Source organism: Petaurus breviceps, unplaced genomic scaffold, assembly GCF_028583685.1.
Source record: "Petaurus breviceps papuanus isolate PSGF00001 unplaced genomic scaffold, PetGlider_PUasm1.0 126, whole genome shotgun sequence".
NCBI lineage: Eukaryota > Metazoa > Chordata > Mammalia > Diprotodontia > Petauridae > Petaurus > Petaurus breviceps.
In genome coordinates this window covers 20,532,267-20,555,287 of record NW_027185655.1, presented here as the reverse complement: position 1 = coordinate 20,555,287, position 23,021 = coordinate 20,532,267, and the positions used below count along the sequence as shown (strand labels likewise).

General features: G+C 41.0%; 3 protein-coding genes across 3 annotated transcripts in view; 1 reads left to right on the top strand and 2 right to left on the bottom strand.

Annotated features, from left to right (window-relative positions):
* The window catches only part of LOC138165848 (alcohol dehydrogenase E chain-like), a 417,804-nt gene that overhangs the window by 358,477 nt on the left and 36,306 nt on the right, over positions 1-23,021 (bottom strand). The gene's annotated exons all lie outside the window — the stretch shown is intronic.
* The window catches only part of LOC138165852 (all-trans-retinol dehydrogenase [NAD(+)] ADH7-like), a 224,302-nt gene that overhangs the window by 164,975 nt on the left and 36,306 nt on the right, over positions 1-23,021 (bottom strand). The window lies entirely within an intron of this gene.
* The window catches only part of MTTP (microsomal triglyceride transfer protein), a 65,334-nt gene that overhangs the window by 23,569 nt on the left and 18,744 nt on the right, over positions 1-23,021 (top strand). Inside the window, exons 5-14 of the mRNA XM_069094143.1 lie at positions 3,095-3,211; positions 3,622-3,761; positions 4,511-4,661; positions 7,571-7,728; positions 12,804-12,972; positions 16,121-16,228; positions 16,487-16,699; positions 19,123-19,334; positions 21,386-21,483; positions 21,605-21,726. Coding sequence (XP_068950244.1) covers positions 3,095-3,211; positions 3,622-3,761; positions 4,511-4,661; positions 7,571-7,728; positions 12,804-12,972; positions 16,121-16,228; positions 16,487-16,699; positions 19,123-19,334; positions 21,386-21,483; positions 21,605-21,726 — 1,488 coding nt within the window. The remainder of the gene's footprint in view (positions 1-3,094; positions 3,212-3,621; positions 3,762-4,510; positions 4,662-7,570; positions 7,729-12,803; positions 12,973-16,120; positions 16,229-16,486; positions 16,700-19,122; positions 19,335-21,385; positions 21,484-21,604; positions 21,727-23,021) is intronic.

The window sequence follows — 23,021 nt, the reverse complement described above, 5'->3', positions numbered from 1 at the left end:
TATATATATATATTCTCCCCTCTTTGAACCAATTCCAATGAGAGTGGGATTCAAGCATTTTCTGCCACCCTCCTCCATTTTTCCCCTTCACTGTAAAAGCTTTTTCTGGTGACCTTGTTTTGTGTGAGAAAATTGTCCTCATTCTCTCTCTCCCTTCTGCCTTCTCCCAGTATATCCCTCTTCCTCATCCCTTCAATTTTTTTGAGATCATCTCAGCATAATTGATTCACACCTATGTTTTCTGTCTATGTAGACTCCTTCTAACTGCCCTAATTATGATAAATATCTTAGGAGTTACATATACCATATACCCATATAGGATTGTAAACAGGTTAAGCTTATTGAGTACCTTAAGATTTTTCTTTCATGCTTACCTTTTTAAGTTTATCTTGAATCTTCTGTTTGAATATCAGATTTTGCATTCAACTCTGATCCTTTCATCAGGATTTCTTGAAAGTCTTCTGTTTCATTAAATATCAATTTTTTTGCCCTGAAGGATTATATTCAGCTTTGCTGGATAGACTATTTTTGGTTGCAGTTCTAGCTCCTTTGCCTTCTGGAATACCATATTCCAAACCCTTTGCTCCTGTAATGTGGAAGCTGCTAAATCTTATGTGATCCTGACTGTGACTCCATAATATTGTTTATTTCTGACTGCTTACAATATTTTTTCCTTGACATGGGAGCTCTGGAATTTAGCCATATTATTTCCAGGAAGTTTTCATTTTGGGACCTCTTTTAGAAGGTGATCAATGACTTATTTTGATTTCTAGTTTACCTTCTAGTTCTAGGATATTAGGGGAGTTTTCCCTGATAATTTCTTGAAATATAATGTCTAGGCTCTTTTTATGATCATGATTTTTCAGATAGTCTAATAACTCTTAAGTTATCTTTCCTTGCTGTTTTTAGGTCAGTTTTTCCAATGTGATATTTCACATTTTCTTCTATTTTTCCATTTTTGACATGTTTTATTGTTTGATATCTCATGGAGTCATTAACTTGACCAGTTCTAATTTTTAAGGAATTATTTTCAGTGAGCTTTTGTGTTTCCTTTTTCACTTGGCCAATTCTACTTTTTAAGGTGTTGTTTTCTTCAGTATATGTTGTACCTCTTTTCCCCAAGCTGTTAGTTCTCTTTTCGTAATTTTTTTGTACCATTCTCATTTCTTCTCCTATTTTTTCCTCTACCATTCTTATTTCTTTCTTTAACTCTCCTAGGAATTCTTATTAGGCAATAAGCATTTTTTTTTCCTTTGAGGCTTTGCTTTAGCTGTTTTCACATTTTTGTCTTCTTTTTGTGTTTTATTCTTCCTTGACACCACAGCACTTTTTATAGTTAAGTTATTTTGTTGTTGTTTGCTCTTTTTTCCCAGTGTATTTCTTGACTTTGAAATTAATGTCAAAATTGGGCTCTACTCACCTGTGGATGGGAAGGCACTGTCCTAATTTTTAGGCTTTTTCATGCTGCTATTTTTAGAGCTATGGGGGTCTGCAAGTTTTCAGTGCTTCCAAGATGGTGTGATTTGGGAAGAGGTGTGGTCATTGCCCTCTTGGTCTGTGCTCTGGTCTTTAACCACGAAGGGCTCCTGCTGTCCTACAGCCACAAATGCTAATATTCCTCTCTGCCTTGGAACTGTGACCAAGGCCCCTTCTCCTTTGTGACCAGTCACACATGCTCTTCTCCATCCTGGAACTGTGATTCAGAATTCTTATAGGCAAGAGAGTTGCCAGTCAGCACCAGCTGTACCAGTGCCAGTAGAGGTTCCTCTGTAATACCTTTCTGACCCATTTTTTTACCCCCTTACCATCTGTGGGCTGAGAGCTCCCAAAGCTGCTGCTGCTATTGCTATTGTCACAGCCACCTCCAAAAGTGTTTTAGAGAATGTTGTTGATATCGTATGTATACATCATTCTCCTGGTTCTGCTCACTTTACTCTGTATCAGGCCATGCATGTTTTCTAAGATTTATCTGAAACTATTCCTTGATTCATTTCTTCAGACACAACAGCACCCTTATTGTGATTTGTAGACATTCAGTGAAGGCAGGTAGACAGACAGACAGACCGTTGATTAGGACTGCTTTATCTTGGTAAAACTCAGGGGAAAAGAACACTTTATGAAGTGGGAGTTATTTGGGCAGCATAATTTAGTTTTGATAGAAATACAAATGTCTATCACCAGAAGAACCAGATTCCAGTTTATTTGAGAGAAGAGTCAAGAAACTCAGCTTGTTAGCTGCCCTGGAGCCAAGTGTAGGCTGAGATAACTTTAAGAATCACACCAAAGGGACAGCTAGGTGGCGTGGTGAATAGAGCATGGAGTCAGAAGGACTTGAGTTCAAATCCGGCCTCAGACGCTTAACACTAGCCTTGTGACCTTGGGCAAGTCACTTAACCCCAATTGCCCTGCCTTCCCCCCTCCAAAAAGCAGAAGGAAAAAAAAAAGAATTACACCAAGACAGCCCTACCTAGGTAGGGTAAATAGAGCCTAGGTATGAGTCAAGGTTCAAACAAATACCAAAAGCTTTAGGGCCACCATTAAAATCTAGTAACAGTGAGGCGGCCAGGTAGCACAGTGAGTAAGAGCACCAGCTCCAGTGTTGGGATGACCTGGGGATCGAATCCCGGCTCAGATACTCAGTACCACACCCAGAAATAACTGGCCGTGTAACCTTGAGCAAGTTACTTAACCCGAATTGCTTTAAAAAAAAAAAAATCTAGTAACAGAGCCCTTCAGGATTGTACTCCCATACCTTCTAGCAACCTCAGCTCTCAGAAGATGACATGAAGACAAAGTCTCACTCATAGCCAGCCCATTTTCCTAAGCCCTGTTATTGGCAGGTATCAAGGAGTGGGAACACATTTTATTATTCCTGAGTTTCTTGTGGGGATATGATTAGATTCAACTGAAAAGCATGGAAAAAATAACCATGTGCTGGGAGAAATGCACACTCATTCCCTCCTTCCATTCCATTAGTGAAGAATATGATTGCCTAGTAGTAAGTTGGAATGACCTTTCTCAGGGCCCTTCTCTTAGAATCAAGTAATAAATGAGTTCATTCCAAATGACATTTCCTCTTTTTAAAAAATTTTAGGTGGACATTTCTGGGAATTGTAAAGTGACCTATCAGGCCAATCAAGATAAAGTGACCAAAATTAAGGCCCTGGATACCTGCAAAATTGAAAGGCCTGGATTTATCACCCAGAACAAGGTATGACCCAGCTCTCCTAATTCAGAGTATCTAGAAAGCTGTACTTTTGGAAGAAATGAGAAAGGAACAAGCATTTTTTTAGTATCTCCTATGTGCCAGGTACTGCTAGCATTTTACAAATATTATCTCATCTGATACTGATTTGGCAGAATAAATGTGAAAAGAGAAGAGAGAGAATAAACTGTGGGAGTATACTGGGAGCGGGGGAGTGGGGCTGGGGCCAGGGGAACCTGTGGCCTCGAGGGCCTTTAGTCAATGGAGGCACCATTGCAGATGTGCCTGCAGTATAAGCTAAAGTTACATTTTTTTCTTAAATTAATCCAGAAATGAATAACTGAATCTTGTTTGTTTGTCTGTTTGTTTTACAAAGTGCTTTTTCTCTCCTTTCTCCCTCTGTCCCCCTCCCCCAGGTTTTAGGGATCAGTTCCAAAGCAGTATCTATGACCTCTTATAAGATTGAAGACAGTTTTGTCACAGCAGTCCTGGCAGAAGAGACATATGCTTATGGCCTCAATTTCCAGAGAATGGCTACAGGCAAAATAATATCTCGGTAAGATAAAGCAGTAAATTTTGGAATTTTAAATTTTCTTTGCTGCTCGTTAATTTTAAGTAAAACTTAAATATATTGTTCTCCAGTTCATTTCTCTGACTAGCACAATTTTTAAACATAAAAACTAAAACAACAACAGCAATAACCCTTGTACTTTTCTGTTATTTGATTGTGAGAGAGTATCTTATATTAAAGAAAGGCAAGGACTCCAGAAGAAGCCTGGCCTGGTTGAGAGCTGGCCTTGAGAATCCACAGGGTCTGGGTTTGGGTCCTTCCTCTGGCATAGTGGTTGTGTGACCTTGGACACGTCCTTTAATCTTGTAGTGACGGGATGCTCCCTTCTTGGCAGAGCAGATGCTTCTCTGATTGACTGAGAAAGCTTCTCCCCTGGGAATTTCCTATTCCTGTGAAATCCCAGGTGCTGTAAAAAAAATAAAAAGGAGGAGGGGGCGAAGGAAATTATATGTAAAGGAAACATGGCAGATACACTGTCAGGTCTACATTACTTACGAGTATCTTGAACCTATATACGTATTATTTTGATTTTTAGATTGGGTTCAGTAGCAATTCCTGTGATGCTGGGTCATAGAGGACAGCTGATCACTATTAGGGTTAAGTTAAGAAATGAGAAATCTGAACCACTGAATGTTGAAATATTTCCCTTGAGTTTTTTTTTTTGATTGAGTCTCTTCCTACTTGCTTGGAAGTGAATGCTGACCATGAGATCTTTTCCCTTGGTTGTTATACAGGCAGAAACTGGAACTGAAGACAACAGCAGCAGGCCCAGGACTGATGGCTGGAAAAAAGGTCGATGCGGTGGTTAAGGCCGTGGATTCAAAATACACATCCATGTCCCTGGTTGGGCAGGTCTTCCAGAGCAAGTGCAAACGGTGTCCTTCAGTAAGTGCTCACAGCCCTTTCTGCCGCTTTGGAGTAGTGACCATCATTCACTTGGTTTCCATTCGATTCCATAAGCATTTATCAAGCATCTGCTGAATGTCTGACTCTATATTGTGCAAGTCTCTCCTCAGGGAGCTTATGTTCAGCTGGGGGAACAGAGCATGTGCAATATGTATGAAGTATGGGGCTAAGACCAGAGACTGGACCTGTCCTTTCAGTGGTATAGAGAATTGTTGGCTGAAAGAAGCTCTCTCAGGCTGGGTCAGTGCCTTCTCTGCAGCTTATAATCTTAAAGCAGAGATTTTTAACCTGGGTTTTGTAGACTGGAGGAAAATTATGTCTTTGTGCTTATATAATTGGTTTCTTTTATAATTCTATGAATTTTATTTTATGCATTTAAAAGTGTTGTTTTGAGAAGGGGTCCATAAGTTTTACTAGACTGCTCAGGGGGTCCACTACACAAAAAAAAAGTCAAGAACTCCTCCTGTAGAGAACTGACAGGCCAAGTAACTTGTCCAGGGTCACACAGACAGCATGTTTCCAAAGTGAGCCTTGGACTTAGATCTTCCTGGCTCTGAAAAGAGCATCTATCCACTAGAATATATAAAGCTTCAACCAAAAGCAGTTAAAACTGCATTATGGAACAACCTAGATAATTAACACTGCAGAAGGTTTTGTAGGACAGAAAATAATCTAGGGTCTTTTGTTTACTAGAAGTCATAAAGGACCAATATGGAACATTTTGATTACTTATTTGTAGAAAATTAGAATCAAGGCACTGAATTGAAAATTATGCTGATTCATAACATGGAAAACACTTGGGGGCATGGTGATTCTCATTTCAGAGTTAAGATCTGTCACTTTTATAAAACTGTTGTCATTTACAAAAGCCTTGCAGCAGCTGTGCAAAGTCACCTTTAAAACAAGTCAATCATGTACTAGAACATAAAAACCTCCTAAACAAATGCTGAAAAAAGCAGAAATACGATAAAATCCTTTATTGACCACAACACAATAAAAATTGTAATCAGTACAATTTGAAGAAAAATTCAAACTTAAATAGAGGGTAAATAGTTTAATCCTAAAGAACAGGTAGCTCATATAAGCTCTGAGGCAGTCTTGTCCCAACTTACAGATGAGTTGGGTCACCATAGTTTGGCTATATCTCCCCTTCAGGGTTCTGGGGATAACCCTGAGGGGTTGGGGGTAATTTTATGATGTCATTGGTTCAAGCTCCCTTTGGTGTACTTCACCCTTGCCCAGAATATAAATTGAGAATCTATTTAGTAAATAGGCTTTGTTGTTGTTGGTTTTTTTTTTTTGCTTTTTGGAGGGCAATTTGGGTTTAAGTGACTTGCCCAAGGTCACATGGCTAGTTTTTGTGTTAAGTGTCTGAGGCCGGATTTGAACTCAGGTCCTCCTGATTCCAGGGCCGGTGCTCTACTCACTGTACCACCTAGCCACCCCATAAATGGTTTTAAGAAAGAGAAAATTACTAAAATGGTACAATGAGATCAGTTGGTACAAAACATCTATGACAAGCAGATTCAGGCTTAGCCTGCATATGCTACAAAAGGATGCATTGCTGGAAGTTTTTCTACTTTCCGCGAGGTTCTCGGTGGCGTGTCGTCCCTTTTCTGGGCCCTTTGTACAGCTGGAGCCCAGGCTGACTATAGGTCCTGGTGATGATGACACTGTCAGTCCATCCAGGAATGCCATTTAGGATTTAGAAGTTCAGCTACTTTCCTGGGCATACCATGCCAAGATACCAATGAGAGGATGAGTGGCCTAACAAGATCTTGCTCCAGCCAAAGTGGGGAAGGGAGAGACAGCTTGGCCAGGGCCTTTCCTTCCCCATCAGGCAGGCTGTTTTTGTCAGGAGTATCAACTAGAACTTTACGTACATTCTAATTTCTGTAACCCCTTCCCTTCCCAATGGTGTGATGATTTGTAGACAGTCCCTGGAGCATATCCAAGCTTCTTTGACCCATCTATCTGTGATTCTTGTGCAACTAAAAACATTTTAGCACTTGTTCTAAGACCTATTTGTGATTGTTAGAAACTATAACCCTACCTTTACAAAAAAGTCAACAAAAAGATGATTTTGTCAAAGAAAATAACAAAGAGACAGTTTTTTTAAACTTTAGCCATACAACCAAAGCTACATTTTAGAAGAAAATTTATATCTTTTAAGAACAGTTCAGTGAATTAGGCAAAAAAAAAAATAGCAGTTCTGAAAATGAAAAAAGATTAAAAATCTATTGAATTGACAAGTAAAACTAGGAGCTAGTTTTTTAAATTAATAAAATAGACAAAACATTAGCTAATCCTATTTTTTATAAAGGAATGGAAAACCAATTTTGCTGAATCAAAAGTGAAAAAGAGAACAGGAGAGTACATATGCTTCTCCCACCTTTTGCCTCATGCTTTAAAAACATCAGGGCTCCAGTAAAGTGACCACAGACACTTGCGTAAACTGCTAAGTTAATTAAGAAAAACAAAAATACTTTGAATTGTTCCTACCTCTCAGATCATCTAGGAACGAATGTGCATTCCACCCTTTGTCTACTTTTTTAATGGTAAAGCCCTGTCCTCAGTGTAAAACTCCATAAAACAACAAGGTAGTGAGTGACCCCTATTCTAAGGCTATCAGGTTCAGTAATACTGGTTAAGTGTGGTCATTCCTGTGACCCAGTAAGGAGACAAGACAACCCAATGTCTATGGTCACCATAACCTTAGCCAATAATAAAAGTGTGTTGTGGGGTGTAGAGATTTTGCTAACATATTGACTTGTATTACTTGAAAGTTATAAAACAGGGTTTATTCTAGGGAAAAATAATCAGCCCTTTGTAAATGATTCTGAGAATGAGACATCCCACTGAAGGCAGGCCCTGGTCATGTTTTCCAGCTTTCCGAGTTCTGGCAGACAGCAAGGAAGCAGCTGCAGCCTGACAACCTGGCCAAAGCTGACTCGGCCAGAAGCTTCTTAGACCTCATCCATCACTTCAGGACAGCCAAGAAAGAGGAGCTCCTTCAGATTCTCAAAAGCGAAAACAAAGAAGTCCTGTAAGTCTCTGGGGCCATCATATGGTGCCTTCCTAAGGTCAGAATGAAACTGGGACAGAAGCTTTCAATTTGGATGATTGTTACACAGAGAACTGAACTGAGCAAAGCTAAGAGAATTGACTGCTTTGTTCCGTTTGGCACTTATCTGATAACCTTCTGTCACAATGTAAAAATGTAGTATCACTCGGTCAGAAAAGAATTTCAGAGTAACTGTGCTCAAAAGCAATGAAATCTGGACGTGAAACACCCTGGAATATCTAAGAGTAGAAAGGGTCCTTGTGCACAAGGAGGCAAGAAAAAGACTTAACCCAGTGCTGAGCATATAGTAGGTGCTTAATAAATGTTGATTGATTGATAGCCAAGAGAAAGTTGGGTATAGACTTCTTTGGATGTTATTGATTCTTGAATCAATTAGAATTAATTAATTTAATAGATAATATATAAATTAATATATTTAAATTTTTAATTAAATAATATAAAGTAATAAATTAAATAAAATAGATTTACTATTCTTGAATACTAAATAAACTTTATTTAGTTTTTAAAAATTTCAGTCTTGGTGGGGAATAAAAGGTGACTTCAGTTGAGAAATATAATTTAATTCAAGACACAAACAGGTAGATCAACAAGAATTTATTAAATACTTACCATGTGCCAGCAGGTACTGTTGAGACAAAGACAGAAACAGTCCCTGGCCTCAAGGAAGATCTCGTGTCCCACCTCAGACACACACTGGCTGTGTAGCCTTATGTAAGCCAATTAGCCTCTCAATGCTTTCAGAGGACACAGATTAGTGCAGAGAAGGTCCTGACCTGCAGAGGTAGAGAGGCAGCTGGTGTCCCCGAGAATAGCGTGCAGGGCCTGGGGTCAAATCCAGCATCAGACATTTACTAGCTGTGACCTTGGGCACACTTAACTTCTGTCTGCCTCAAGTTTCCTCACCTGTAAAATGGCAATCACAATCGCAGGGTTGTTATTTGGATGTCGTTACAAATATCATGAGATGATATTTGTAAAAGCTCTAAGAATAGTGCCTGGAACATAGTAGGTACTGTTTTGGTCATTTAGTCATTTCAACTATGTCCAATTTTTTTCTTTAATCTTTATTTTAGACAAATACTAAAACTTAAATACATAATAAGAAAAGAAAAACATAAACTTAAATATAAAATAAGAAAATGGAAAAATGTCATGTGTACAGCAGAACATAGGAGAGGATTCAGAATATATAGCACTTAACTTTCCATTTCAAGAAAGCCTATAGGTTCAATACTGCGTGTTATGTGGAGAGCTGTCCATCTTTTCTTTGCTTCCTTGTTCTCTGTTCTTTTTTTTCCCCTTCCTCCCCACTCCCCTCCCCAGGCTACAATTAAGTGTGGATATACTTATATAGAGAGATTAACATAAACATACATGTATACATATATACACAGACGTGCTTATACAAACATATACTTCCCTAAGAGATTCTGCTCCTAATCTTTGTTTTTCTGTCTGTGCATACATATCTGTTTCCTTTCTTTCCTAACTCCTCTACTTTACTTCTACCCACCATCTTGCCTTCCGATTACTTAACCTCCCCCCACACCAGAGATTCATCATGTGCAGCTTTTTCATAGCCCCACTTGGGGTTTTCTTGACAAAGTCACTGCAGTGGTTTGACATTTCCTTCTCCAGTTCATTTTACAGTAGGTCCTTAAGGAATACTTCTTCCCTCTTCTTCCCCTTTGCTCATCTACTTTGTCATTAAAGTCACTTTTCCAGTCCCTATCTTCTGCTGAGACTGAATTTTCAAATTCATTTGTGTAAAGATACCACCTATACCCATTCAACCCAAGTCACTAGGCCAGTCTACCCAAAACCAGGCCAGTCTGTGAATGAGAATGGATTTGGCCATTAGCACAATAGAAAGTATGAACCATTGTTCATAGAATTACAGACCTAAGCTTGGAAGGCACCTGGGAGGTCATCTGATCTAAGCCCCCAGTTTAACAGATGAGGAAAACAAAGCACATGCCTTCTCTGCTTACCCAGTCACACAGAACTGGTATTTAGTAAATAGCGGGGCCGGCATTATGCCTCACATCCTGTGCCTCCTCATTCAACTTTCCTTCCCTCCCGCCACAACAATGGAGTCAATGGCTGCAGAGATATAGCTGCTATTTGGTCTAAAGCATTGAATTTCCTGAAAGACCTTTAAAATACTCTAGCTTTATTATAGATGAACCCACTCTTTGGAGGGAAAATCTGTTTTTTAAAATTGTTATTTACTACCTTGAGTCTATTTTCCTTTGGATATGCTAAAGGAAACATTGCATATGGATGTGGATTGAGTATGTATTTGCAGAAGAAATCAGATATGAGGGGCAAATTAAACATCCTAAATGGTTGGTGCTTGTCCTTTGCTCTTGAGGGGGACCAAAATGACATCAGTTTACAGTATATCTGATTATGGCTGATCAGGCCAGCATGAGCTCATAAGGCTCTGCCCTGTGGGCGGGCACAAATACTCCATGTGAATACTTGGGGTATATTCTCTAAATTTGCACATCTCCCGTTTCTTTTGAGCTGCTTTGATTCTGCTTTGCTCATAGAGCACAGCACCTTGTCTGACGTGGGCATGCCATGCTGAGCAGTGCTGCGCCAGTGTCTCCCATGTCACACAATCGATTCGAAAGTTTTTAAGAGAAACCTTGCAAGTGCCCTTGTATTGCTTTCTCTGACCACCACATGGCCACCAGTCACCAAATATCCAAAATAGTAAATTCTGGACTCTGTTTGAATAGAATTTTCAATACAATGATAAACAGAGGTATCTTCATACCAGCAAAGAAAAAGAAGCCCACACCTTTTGGGAATTTAATGTGGAGACTGCATCCTAATCCTAGCTCCGTTCCCACTCACCAGATCTTAATTCCAATCCTGCCCCTGTCTTGTAATTAACTGTGTGACCTTAAAGTTCCTTAACCTCTTTGGTCCTTAGTTTCTACTTTATACAATAATAGCAGTGCAACTTGCCACACTTGGCTCAAAGGATTGTTATTATCAAGTATTCTGCAAACTTGACCAAGCAATGGAGTATGTTTATGTTGATTCAACAGTCAGTCAAACAGGTGTTCACTACGAGTCAGGCCTTGTGCTAAACAGCAGTTTTTCATATGCTCTAGAGTGTGATGATACAGTATTGAACTATGGTATTACACTCCAGGTGCCTCTGCTGAGTGATGGGAGCGGGCAGTCAGGTAACCTCTCGGGGCTGACGCTGCGTCTGCCCAGGAACCATTGGGCCTATGGGCCAGTGGGCTGGAGTTACTTGGACCAGAAGGGCCAATTGTTCAGTTTTGAAAACTGACAAGCAACAGGGCCTGATATATTTTGTTGATTATCTAGACTATAGAAAATGATGGAGAAAATGGTACAAAAAGTACATGACTCTGGCCCTTCTTATTCATGTGACTGTGACCAAAATATTTACCTCTCCGTGAGAAGTGGAGATTATTGTCCCTGCCCACTCTTCCTAACCAGGTTTATCTGAGGAATCACTGTATGTGAAAGCACTTTGAAAACATCAAAGTCTTTTGTATATCATGGCATTACACAAACATACACATAACAAGTACACATACCAAAAACACACATTATGTGAATGTTTCTTGATAGAGTGGTTCATGTTAAGCACATCTGCTTACCCAGAGATTTTCTCCAGGACTACAGCACTAGAGAGGTTTTTGTGTCTAGGCCACACAACCCATGCTGAGTGACGTCCCGTATCCCAGGTCCGCCATATGCTAGAGTCAAATCAACAAGCATTGATTAAGAGCCTTCTATGAGGGGGCAGCTAGGTAGCATAGTGACTAGAGCACCAGCCCTAGAGACAGGAGGATCTGAGTTCAAATTCAGCCTCAGACACAACACTTACTAGCCATGTGACCTTGGACAAGTCACTTAACCCCAATTGCCCTCCAAAAGAAAAGAACCTGCTATGGACCACATACATTGTGCTCAGTGCTAGAATATACACATATGATATAACAGTCTTCATAAAATAGTCAGTTATAGAGTGAATAATAACTCCTTAATCTTATGGACTTTTCCTTCATCTTTCTACTTCCATATGTGTGGCCTTGGTTAGATATTTAGGCATCTGAGGCATGAACACTTAGTTATATTTGAAAAGGCAACGAGCAAGGCCAAGAGTGTCAGCTTTCAGTTGTCAGCATTCCGTGCATTTATAATAGTGGGATATGGGAGTGCAGATAATCCTTAATGATGATAATAATGGCCAACATTTCTATAATGCGTTGAGGTTGGCAAAGTGCTTTGCATGTGTTTCTCTTTGTAGAATAGTTTGCCTTTATAATGTGCTTTAAGGTTTACCAAGCATTTTACATTATCTGATTTGATCCTCACATCAACCCTGTTAGGTGGGCGCTATTATCCCCATTTTACAAATGAGGAAATTGAGGCTGAAAGAGGTTTAAGCTAGTAAGGGACTGACGATTCAATTACCGTCTTCCAGACTCCAAGTCAGGAGTTATAATTATACCACCCAATCACCTCATCTTGGTCTTCATACATTTCTCTAGCACTGGAATTCATTTGTGATTATTTTTCAATGGATTTAATTTTCTAATTATATTTAACTTCAGTTAATATTAGTTTGCATTCTTCTGAAGATGCATTATTCAGGATAAATAGGAAAGGAAAGAGAACCCAAAAGCATGAAATGTCCTGGGGTTAAGAAATTTGCTGTGACTAATCCATAAAGCAAATAATCAATCAATAGAATAAACACTGTAACTAAAATGTTATATCAAAGACTCCACATAATTGTGTTGGTAGAAAAGGGTGAAAATTAGGTTCTTTTTTCTCAGGGCATCTGTTATTTCCCTGGTAAGATAAAAATTCAAAGTCTGTGTGTAGCTGGAGTTTCAAACACTTTCTCAAGTGTTCAGATTAATATTCATGACTGTTATCCTTCATTTATCTGGCAAGCATTTGTCATTCAGCTCCTACATGGGGGGGGGGGGGCAGGCACTGGGAATACAAATATATTGAATGGTTTTCTCTTCCAGACCTCAGCTGGTAGATGCTGTAACATCTGCTCAGACCCCAGATTCTTTGGAAGCCATACTGGAGTTTTTGAATTTCAAAAGTGAAAGCGATATTATTCTCCAAGAGAGGTTTCTTTATGCCTGTGGTTTCGCCTCCCATCCCAACGAAGAGCTTTTGAAAGCTCTGCTCGTGAGTACAGAGAGACAGTGTGAATTTGTGGGTGTGGGGAAGGGGAGGTGGAGAAATGTTCGCTTAATACAACAAATGGGATTAATACAGATATTAAAGGATGAAGGTTAGACTTAAATTACTGCTAGGATTATGTGAAGTGATGTGATAATTGCTCTGATTGTTTATTTTCTATAACATAACTTCTCACTAAAGCATCCTAGACTGTTTCATATAGTAGGGACTGGACCTGTGATTTCAGGGTTGTGAGGTCTTTTGGGTGATGAACTCTCTGAGTTCACATCAGCACCTTCTCTGCAACTTAAGTCTCAGAGATTTGCCCTAGGGAGCTCTAAGAGGTTAATTGAGGAGAGGACCTGAGTTTGAAGTCTGCCTCTGGAGGTGGAGTCAGGATGCTGGACTGATAGTGAGCATTTTTGCCTAGCTCACCCAACACATCTCTATAACAACCTAGAAAGCAGACTGAATTTTTATGGGGAAAGCCAAGGGAAAAAAATCATAGTGAGTCATTTTTCCAGCCCAGGGCAGCATGAGAAGACAGAGAAGTCTGTGGACACAGGTTGACCAGGAACATGGCATGGTGGCAGCAGAGGCAGTGGTGGGAAGCATTCTAATGCCCAGTGACTGTAAGGGGGCTAAGATCAAACATTAGGGCTGGAAGCACCAGAACAGAAAGGGATCCTTGAACCAACCATGGAAACAGGGACATGTGGGTGCCAACTGCCAGTTATGTTACCTATCACCCAGATCTAGGTCACAGTTCAGGGCAGAGAGGACAAGTGAAAGGTCCTAGCCATGTACAAAGCAAGGAACACGTTTCTAAAAACAAGCTGTGTGGCACTGAGTCCAAGAGCAGAAGGGAGATGTAATTCTAGCCATTAGCCTTGCACATAAGCCATGGCAAGAAACCAAGACCAAAGGGGAATGAAGAAGTTCCTTGTCTCTGAACCTGCAGAACTTCTGGTGGGCTAACAATAACTATGTCAAGCATTAGCCTACTGAAACTCAACCACACACAATCCAACAGATTCAAACCTGGGATTGGAGTTTGCAGAGCTCATACTAGGAGGGCAGTGAACAAATCTCTCCCTAGATTAGAATACCTTAGAAGCATCAAAAGCTTTCAGGCTCCTGAATTAAGCTGGGCAATAGCAAGAGGATGTAGAAAGACAGAACCTCAGGCCAGATATTCTCCCAGGAGGGAGCAGAGCCTAACATTAACATAAAACCTAAGGTCAAGAACCTGGCTGGAAGAATGAACAAACAAAGAAAAGAATTTGAACATAAAAAGCTACTAAGGTGACAGGGAAGCTAAAGATGCAACACAAAAGAAGGCAGTGATTTGAAAACATCTACAAAGCCTCAAAGAAAAGTGCAAATAGACCACAAGCCCAACAAGAATTCTTAAAAGAGTTTTTTTTTTAAAGAGCAAAAAATTAATTTAAAATACAAAATAAGAGTAATAGAGGGAAATGGGGGGATGAACTGTGCAATTAATGTTATTAAAACAGAATTAACAGCTTTGTAAAAGCAGTATAAGACATTAATAAAGATAACTACTTAAAAATTAGAATTTTACCAAAAGAGGCACAAAACCTTACTGAAAAAATGAATAATTTTAAAATTAGAATTGGCCAAAGAAAAGCTAATAGCTTTATGAAACAGCAAAAATAAATAAATAAATAAATAAATAAATAAAAGTCAAAAGATGGAAAATGTAAAAGAAAGTATGAAATATTTCATTGGGAAAACAACTGACCTAGAAAATGGATTGAGGACAGATCATTTAAAAATCATTGCACTACCTGAAAAGCTATGATCAAAAAAATAGCCTAGATATTATTTCAAGAAATTATAAAGGAGAACTGCTCAGATATCTTAGAACCAGACGATGAAGAAGAACTCAAAAGAATCTACCAGTTACCTCCTTAAAAAATAACCTGAAGATGAACAGCCTCAGGGGTAGAGCTGTGGCAGAGAGGAGGGCATGCTCAGGGGCTCTTCTGCTTCTAGCACAGCACCCAGGCTCATCTCTTCCTTTTGCCATGTGGCCAGGCCATTTAAGGAATACTTTTCTCCTTCCTAATTCCTCGTTTGCAATATAACATGCAGTATGCCCTTGATCACCATTCAATTTCAGTTCTTCAGAAACTATAGTATTCCTTCACTGATCACAATAAATGGCACAATTAAGGAGAAGAGATAGACTTAATTCAGTAAAATCAGTTCAGTTCACAATAGAAAAATTGAGTTCTTTATTAGGGAACATACATGGTCCTTGTGTTCCTGAAAATGATACTGTCAGATAAGTTATATTATCTCATATCTCTTCAGTTCAAAGGTGTATAACAAATTTCAGGGCCATATCTAACAATTCTGGTGCCCAGGGCAAGCCCCAAAATGTGTTCTTTCATGTATCAGCAAAAAAGGTGCCCTCAGATAAACTTTTACTTTTTTTTTTTTGGAGGGGGAAGGTAGGGCAATTGGGGTTAAGTGACTTGCCCAAGGTCACATGGCTAGTTTTTTGTGTTAAGTGTTTGAGGCCAGATTTGAACTCAGGTCCTCCTGACTCCAGGGCCAGTGCTCTATTCACTGCACCACCTAGCCATCCCCAGATAAACTTTTAAGAACAGATTAGGTTGGTGGGAAAAATAACTTGTACTTTGGGACATAAGGCCCTCTGTGGGGAAAGGTCCTGGGATAGCAGTCCATTGGGAGAGAGAAAGGGCAGGTAGGGGGGAGTGGGGAAAGACCTGAGGACATTGGCTGTTACTGTGGGAGGTAACAGTACCTCAGAACAGGGAAGGGTTGGGTCAGGAAGAAGTCAACTTGGTGGGCTGCCACAGGGAAAAAAATATACATCATCTGGTATTATATTTTAACAAATTTTTCTTTCTAACTGGGTGCTAATCTCAGCTATTTCTACCCAATGACTTCCAAATTGTGGGGCCCTGGAGCAAAGCACCACCTGCCCCCACCCAGTTTATGTCTCTAGAAAATGTGTTGGGGTCCTAAAGCATGAAACTGAATATTTTAGGAGGATTAAAAACATTTTATTTGGACAGTAGAATGTGTATTTCTCTATCTATTGATGTACTGCAGAAAAATTTAAATGTATCAGTAACATCTATTTCCATTTGGCTAACAGAAGATATTTAAGAACCCCATTGGAAGCAGTGATATCAGAGAAACAGTCGTCATCATCATAGGTGCACTTATCAGGAAATTGTGCCAGAATGAAGCCTGCAAAGCCCCAGTAAGTGACAATCATTTTATTGATTTCTTTTACAATCTGTCAGTCATCCAGTTAGTGTTTGTTTTATACCTAGCATTGTAGGGCCTTAAGTCCAGTTTTGTTCTTGGACATAGCTCAGGTTTCATGAGAACCTGTGAGGGCAGAAGTCGACCACCTGGGAATCTGGCAGTTGCGGGTGGGGGAGAAAGCTTACATAGTGTATGCCCCACCCCCAGCCCACTGTACACCTTCCTAAAACGGTGTCCATGTTTCCTTTAGGCAGTGGTTGAAGCCAAGAAGCTGGTCCTGGGAGGCCTTGAAAAAACAGACAAAAAGGAAGACATTAAGATGTATTTGTTAGCTCTGAAGAATGCCATTCTCCCTGAAGGGATCCCATTGCTACTGAAGTATGCCGAGTCAGATGATGGGCCCATCAGCCACCTGGCTGTGACCACTCTTCAAAGATATGACAGCTCTTTCATCACTAAGGAGGTAAGATTTACTGGATGGTCCCCTTGAAATTTCCAAAAGTTATGGTTAACCAATAGACTCCAAGGGCTGCCAATTACATCTGGGATCAAACACCAACTGCTTTGTCGTTTAAAGTCCTTTGCAGCGTGGCTCCAGCCCACCGCACCAGCTGTATTTCCCAGTATTCACACGCTGTATCCAGCCCAACTGTCCTCTCTTCTTCGCAGCTTCTCTCTCCGTGCCTTTGCATAGGCTCATGCCCTGTGCCTGGAATGCCCTCTTCCCTTCCTTCAAAGCCTGACTCAGATGCGTTTTCTGATATTGCTGGCTCCTCTTGACCTCCTCAGTAGCTAATACAAGCTTGCTTTTATTTATATACGTTCATTTCTGTACGTATCGTTTCCCTGGGTAGCATGTAAGCTTCTTTAGAACAAAGCCTGTTTCATTTTTATCTTTGTAGAACCGACACCGAGCATATTGCCTGGAATACAGTAGGTGCATTATAAATGCTTGGGGATTGGTTGAATTTAAGTGAAATGCAAACAACCCTCACTTAGTTCAACCAAATCTTACTCAAAATAATAATCTGTCATATGCATCATAGACAGCTCTAACCAAGAGTTTGGGGTTCTTCTAATGTCACCTCCTTTGTTTTTAATCGCCTCTTTGTCCCACCACCAACATAGGCCTAGTCACAGACCTCTGTATCATATCATACCATGTCATGTGGTCCTGGGCACAGAACTCAGAGTTCTAGAGGGAGATGTTTTCCAGTGGCTAACACCTTTTGGTGTCCCTGAGCCTGCTTTACACTCAGCCAATAACATGAAGTGTAGCCTGGACAATTAAAAAAATTAAACGTACATGATTTTTTAAAAGGGGATGATTAATTTGGCTCAGTTTAACAAGCATTTATTTACTGCCTCCTACTACACTAGGCCCTGGAAACACAAAGACAAAAACAAAATGGTTCCTGCCCTCAGGGAGCTTTTGTTTTACTTGGAATACAGCATGTGCACACGGAAATAAATAACCAAATATATGCAAAATAAATACGAAGTCAGCTCTAATATTGATTTGTTTTTTGGTGGAAGGCAGAGACAGGTCCCTAGTTCTGGCACAAAAGTCTCAAGGCTGGAGATGAGAGGGCTCTCACTGGGGCCTGGGATTAATTCTGCAGTTATCAGTGTTGCAGGGGCAGGTTAAAAGGGTCCTTGCAATTACAGAACAAGGCAAGTTAACAGGCACTTTTTTCCTTACATTAATTTATATAAAACGACATCACTTGCTTCAAAGGTCTCTTTTTCCTCTCCATCAAGTCAAAGAATTTTAGCTAAGCATTTTTGTCATTATTTTTTCTCTTATTTGTGTGGTTTATTAGCCACACTTAGGAAGATCCTTAGACTTTGAGATGTCCATCGTGCTTTCTAAGAAGCAGTTCTTACTTCTTTTGGGCTCCCTGAGGTCATTGTTTAACCAAATGGTGGAGTTTGCTGAGGGTGTGTGTGTGTGTGTGTCTATGTGTCTGTGTGTGTCTTTGTGTGTGTGTGTATGTGTGTGTATTGTCTGTGTGTCTATGTGTGTGTGTGTCTGTGTGTGTGTGTGCTCCTGTGTGGCACTCCTGGTTTGCCACGTACCTTAGGCCCCCATTCCTCCCCTGGTGATTTCAATGTCTAAAGCCGACTCTGGGAGTCTCTGAGGCATTGGTCTAAGGAAGAAGGGAGCCATGGGTAGGAAAGAAGAAGCAGGATTCCAGATGCCCGGCCAGTGCTCAGCACACAGCGGGCTCCCGGCTGCCATCTCTCTTGTGTTTGAAAGTTTCCAAAGCCCCTGCAGAGACCTTCCCGTCTGCTCCTCACAACAGCCCTGTGAGCTAGGTGCCGTTATTATCCACATTACAGAAGGTAATCTCCCAAAGTTGAGTGATTTGCCCCCGGTCGCTCAGTGTGCCAGCTTGTTGGCTAATAGTGATAGCTGGCACGTATATAGTGCTTGAGGGCTTGCAGAGTGATGTCTGTGTAGTTATCTCATTTAGTCCTCACAGTAACCCTGTTATTATTTCCATTTTACAAATAAGGAAGCCGAAGCTGAGAAGGCAAGGGATTTGTCCAGGGTAACACAGCTAGTAAATGTCTGAGTCAGGATTTGAACTCAGGTCTATCCTGAATATCTGTTTATCCACCTAGCGGCCTCTCTGAAAACAAAAACAAAAAAACCACCATCTGTGACCACAAAGTGGTACATTAATTCACGGTGGATTCTCTGTGGTGACTTAGAGTGGGAAGGATAAAAGGCAGGAAAGCTCCCTTTGAGAATTGTGCCAGGGAACTGGCGTGAAATGCCAGTCTTGCCAGAGCCTCCTTGCTGCCCTCCAGCCTTGAATAGAACCCTGGGTGCCAAAGGGCCAGATCTGCCCTGACTAAAACAGACCTTCCTGTGCCCAGGTGAAGACCGTCATGAACAGGATTTACCACCAGAATCGGAAGGTCCATGAGAAGACAGTGCGTACCACCGCAGCTGCCATCATCCTGAATAATAACCCATCCTACGTGGAAGTCAAAAACATCCTGCTTTCTATTGGCGAGCTCCCCAAAGAAATGAACAAATATATGCTCTCTGTGGTCCAGGACATTCTGCGCTTTCAATTGCCTGCAAGGTAGAGTATCTCTCCAGCTTGTCTGTCGGGACCAGTCCAAGGTTGGGGTGTCCCATTGCCCAGAACTAAAGACTGGGCTAAGGTTCTGCTGAAGATTGTATGTATCAGGTTGGAGAAAAAGCACCCCCCCCAACACACACACACTCACACTCACACACACACACTCATACACACACACACACTCACACTGTAGCTTTGGGGACAGTCAGGAAAGCAGCCTGGTAGACAAATGCCTCCCAACAGTGTTCATGTTTTTAAACCACCTCTTCTCTCTGCTTTCTTTCTAATCTTGGGGAGGTGGAGACCCCAAACATGAACACTCTTCGTTCCCTTAGGTCTTTTGTTTGTGAGCCAAGGGATCTCAGGATTTATGGAGTACAATGCCCTAGAAGAAAAAGAGCAAAGCTCAGAAAAGGTGTGATAAAATTCCCATGGTCCCTCCGTGAATCACTGGCAGAGCTGAGGCTTCTAGTGCCCCAGTGACCCAGGACTCTGGCTCACAGAGAAAATATTCATAATGAAGATTAAACCGAAACATATCCTGCATGTAGTTAAACATTTCCCAGCAAACCCTTCCTAGAGTCATGTAACCTGTAATTTACGTTAGAGGAAGTCCTTGGATGCAGGGATTTCTGGCTCCCAGGCTGGGTCTTTATCCACTATGCCACTCTGCCTCTCTTTATAGCCAGTCCTAGAATAAAACTTTAAAACTACAAAGTAAGGTCATGTAGTGAAATTGAAAGAGCGTAGGGCTGAGCAGGTCACAAGAGACCTTGGCTGTGCCCTAACTCGCAGCCTCTCTGAGTTTCAGTTTCTTTTTTCAAAGGAATAGATTATACATAAATTAACAGGCATTGGGTTGGGTTGGTAAAGTGGTTGCTGTGCTGTGCCCGATGCCAGACAACACGGCCTGTACATAGTTGGCACTTCAAGGTTTGGTGAAAGAGATTGAGAAGTGGTGGGTAAAAATGACAGTGAGGCAGAGGTCAACTTGGTACAAAGAAAAGCTTCCCCACAATTCGGGCTGTGGGTTTTCCCACACTGAAACTCTTCAAGCAGAAACAGCTCAACCCGTTCCTGAGAGGTTTATGGAAAGGCTTAGTCATGGGTCGGACTAGATGGTTTCTGTCTCCCGCTGCCCCTCCCAGCTCTTGGATTCTTAGGAAGCCAGAGAATGTTGCCATGGATGGAGCACTCGATCTGGAGGCAGAAGGACCTGAGTTTGAATTTGCCTTTATGAGATAATGTGTGCAAAATACTTTGTCACCTTAAAGTGCCATATAAATAAGTAATATATAAGCAAATAAAGTGCTAGTATCATTTTAGATACTGTGAATTAAATTGATGAGGAGTACTCAAAAGAAAGACAGTCTCTCAGGACATCGTCTCTGGCCTAGGATGAGAGCTAAACCCATGGCTTGGAAAAAATCCATACTTCTACTTTGCAATTCCATTAACTACTGATCTCCTAAGAGGATCTAGAAAAACGCTGTCGAGGTCTATAGGTCATAGATTTAGTCCTAGCTGGGACCTTCTACCAATGCCCTTATTTTGCAGGTGAGGAAACTGAGACCCATGGTGGTTAAGTGACTTGCCCAAGGTCACACCAGCAGCACGTGCCAGAGGCAGGATTTGAAGTGCTTCATACTTCAAAGGCCACTCACTTTCACTCTACCAATATCCTCGCCCCCTCTGCTTTGGCACATCTTCCACACAAAGGGCTCAGTAAGCCTACACTCGTTTTCCTCATACAAGTTGCATCTTCTTAATGGGATCAAATCCGCCTCAGCAGACTCTGCTTCTATTGTATATCCTCTCACAACTCTCCCTTTTGCATTTAACTAATTTCTAAATGTCAAAGGGATAGAAAAGGTGAGCTCTAACATGTCCTTCTGTCCAGTCTCTTCTTCAGTCTTAGAATAGCATTAGGAAAATTGAGTCTTTCTTTTTCTCTCCCTGCTCTGCCTCCTCCAAGCCCAGCCAATTTTAACTTGGAAAAGAGCCATTTTGTTATCACTAAAATGCCAACTTTCTCTTTTTGTCTATTGCAGCAAAATGGTCCGTCGAGTCCTGAAGGAGATGGTCGTTCACAATTATGACCGTTTCTCCAAGAGCGGCTCCTCGTCTGCCTACACCGGCTACATAGAACGTATGTAACTGGACAGAGGGCCCTCGTTCTTTTCTGCTCGATGCCCAGGCTTGTGTGTTTGCTTTGACATGTTTGTGGGGCATCCTTACTGACTTACACCCTGGATCTTTGTTGCCAACAGGTGATTCTCATTCAACCTCCACTTACAGCCTTGATATTCTCTACTCTGGCTCTGGCATTTTAAGGAGAAGTAACTTGAACATCCTTCAGTATTTGGAGGATACTCACCTGCACGCTAGCCAGGTAATTCTCATTCCATGTAGAGAATTCTCATTTTCACTAAATTAACAACAACAACAACAAAAAACAATTGGGCTGAGGTCAACATTTACTGAAGACTACTCATGATTTTGGTTTAAGCTGAGACTGCAAGAGACTGGTGATAGCATCAGAAATTGTACTAGATATATATCTGACATCTTAAAAAATGAACCTATGAAACAATTTGTGACCAGACTCACATGATCACAAAATGCAATTTGTGCTCTTTGTTCCTCACCTTTCTCACAAAAGTTTGACTTGACCTACTAATGTAATTCCCTAGAACTCCACGTAATGATTATTTGGGTGTTTCCGTTACCGGTATCATGTTACAAAGAATACTGGACTTCCCTAGACTGACTAATTTCATATGACAAGTCTAAAAAGTTAGCTATGTTCTTTTCACAGTATTTCTAGAGATGGAAAGAAAAGAACATAGCACTCAATGGATGGCTAGTGTCCAGACCTTTAGCCTCATCCAAAAAAGATATGGTTCTTTTCATTGTCCAGAATAATACTGATGAAAAACACCTCCCTGTGAAGTTAAGCATTTATTGTCCCCTGCAAACCAAACCAGAGAGCTTTTCACAAAGTCCATGTGGCACTGTTCACAAAGAGTCTTGAAACTAGCATTTCTCCACAAGGATGAAGGCCTACCCTGGCAGTGGGCTGAAGTTTGTTACCAGATAAAAGGTGATAAACAGTTTTAGCAACCAGACAGCATTTTACAAAATGCTCTTAATTTCTCAGTCCTTGCAAAGGCCTTCTCTAACCTAACTAAAAGAAAAGGGAAAAGGAAATTAAGTTACTCCATTGGGGCACGGGGCAGGGGTAGAATCCACACACAGTTCCCAAGACATGAGGCTCTCCCCAGAGAGAGTAGGTCCACTGAGTTACTGTCTCTCCCACCCCTGGACTCCCTCTCTCACTAGGGACCCTTCTGCTCTGGACCCTCAGCTTCCCGGTGCAGTTCTTCAGGATCCCTGGAACACTTACGGGATCCAAATGGGATCCCCAACTCATGGAACTGAGCACTGTCTCCTAGACTTTACTGCATTTTAATTAGATGCTCATCTTCTAAGGAAAAATATAGCTGTGTATGAACCCTAGCTATGAATTCAGTAGCCACACTGTGACCTAAGTGCAAGGCAGCTGGTCTTTGCCAAGTTCCTTTACCTTGCTGGGCCTCAGTTTCTTCATCTACAAAATGGGTACATTGTACTAAACAGTCTCTGAGGTCCCTGCCAGGTCTAAATCAATGATCCTATATTAGTTAT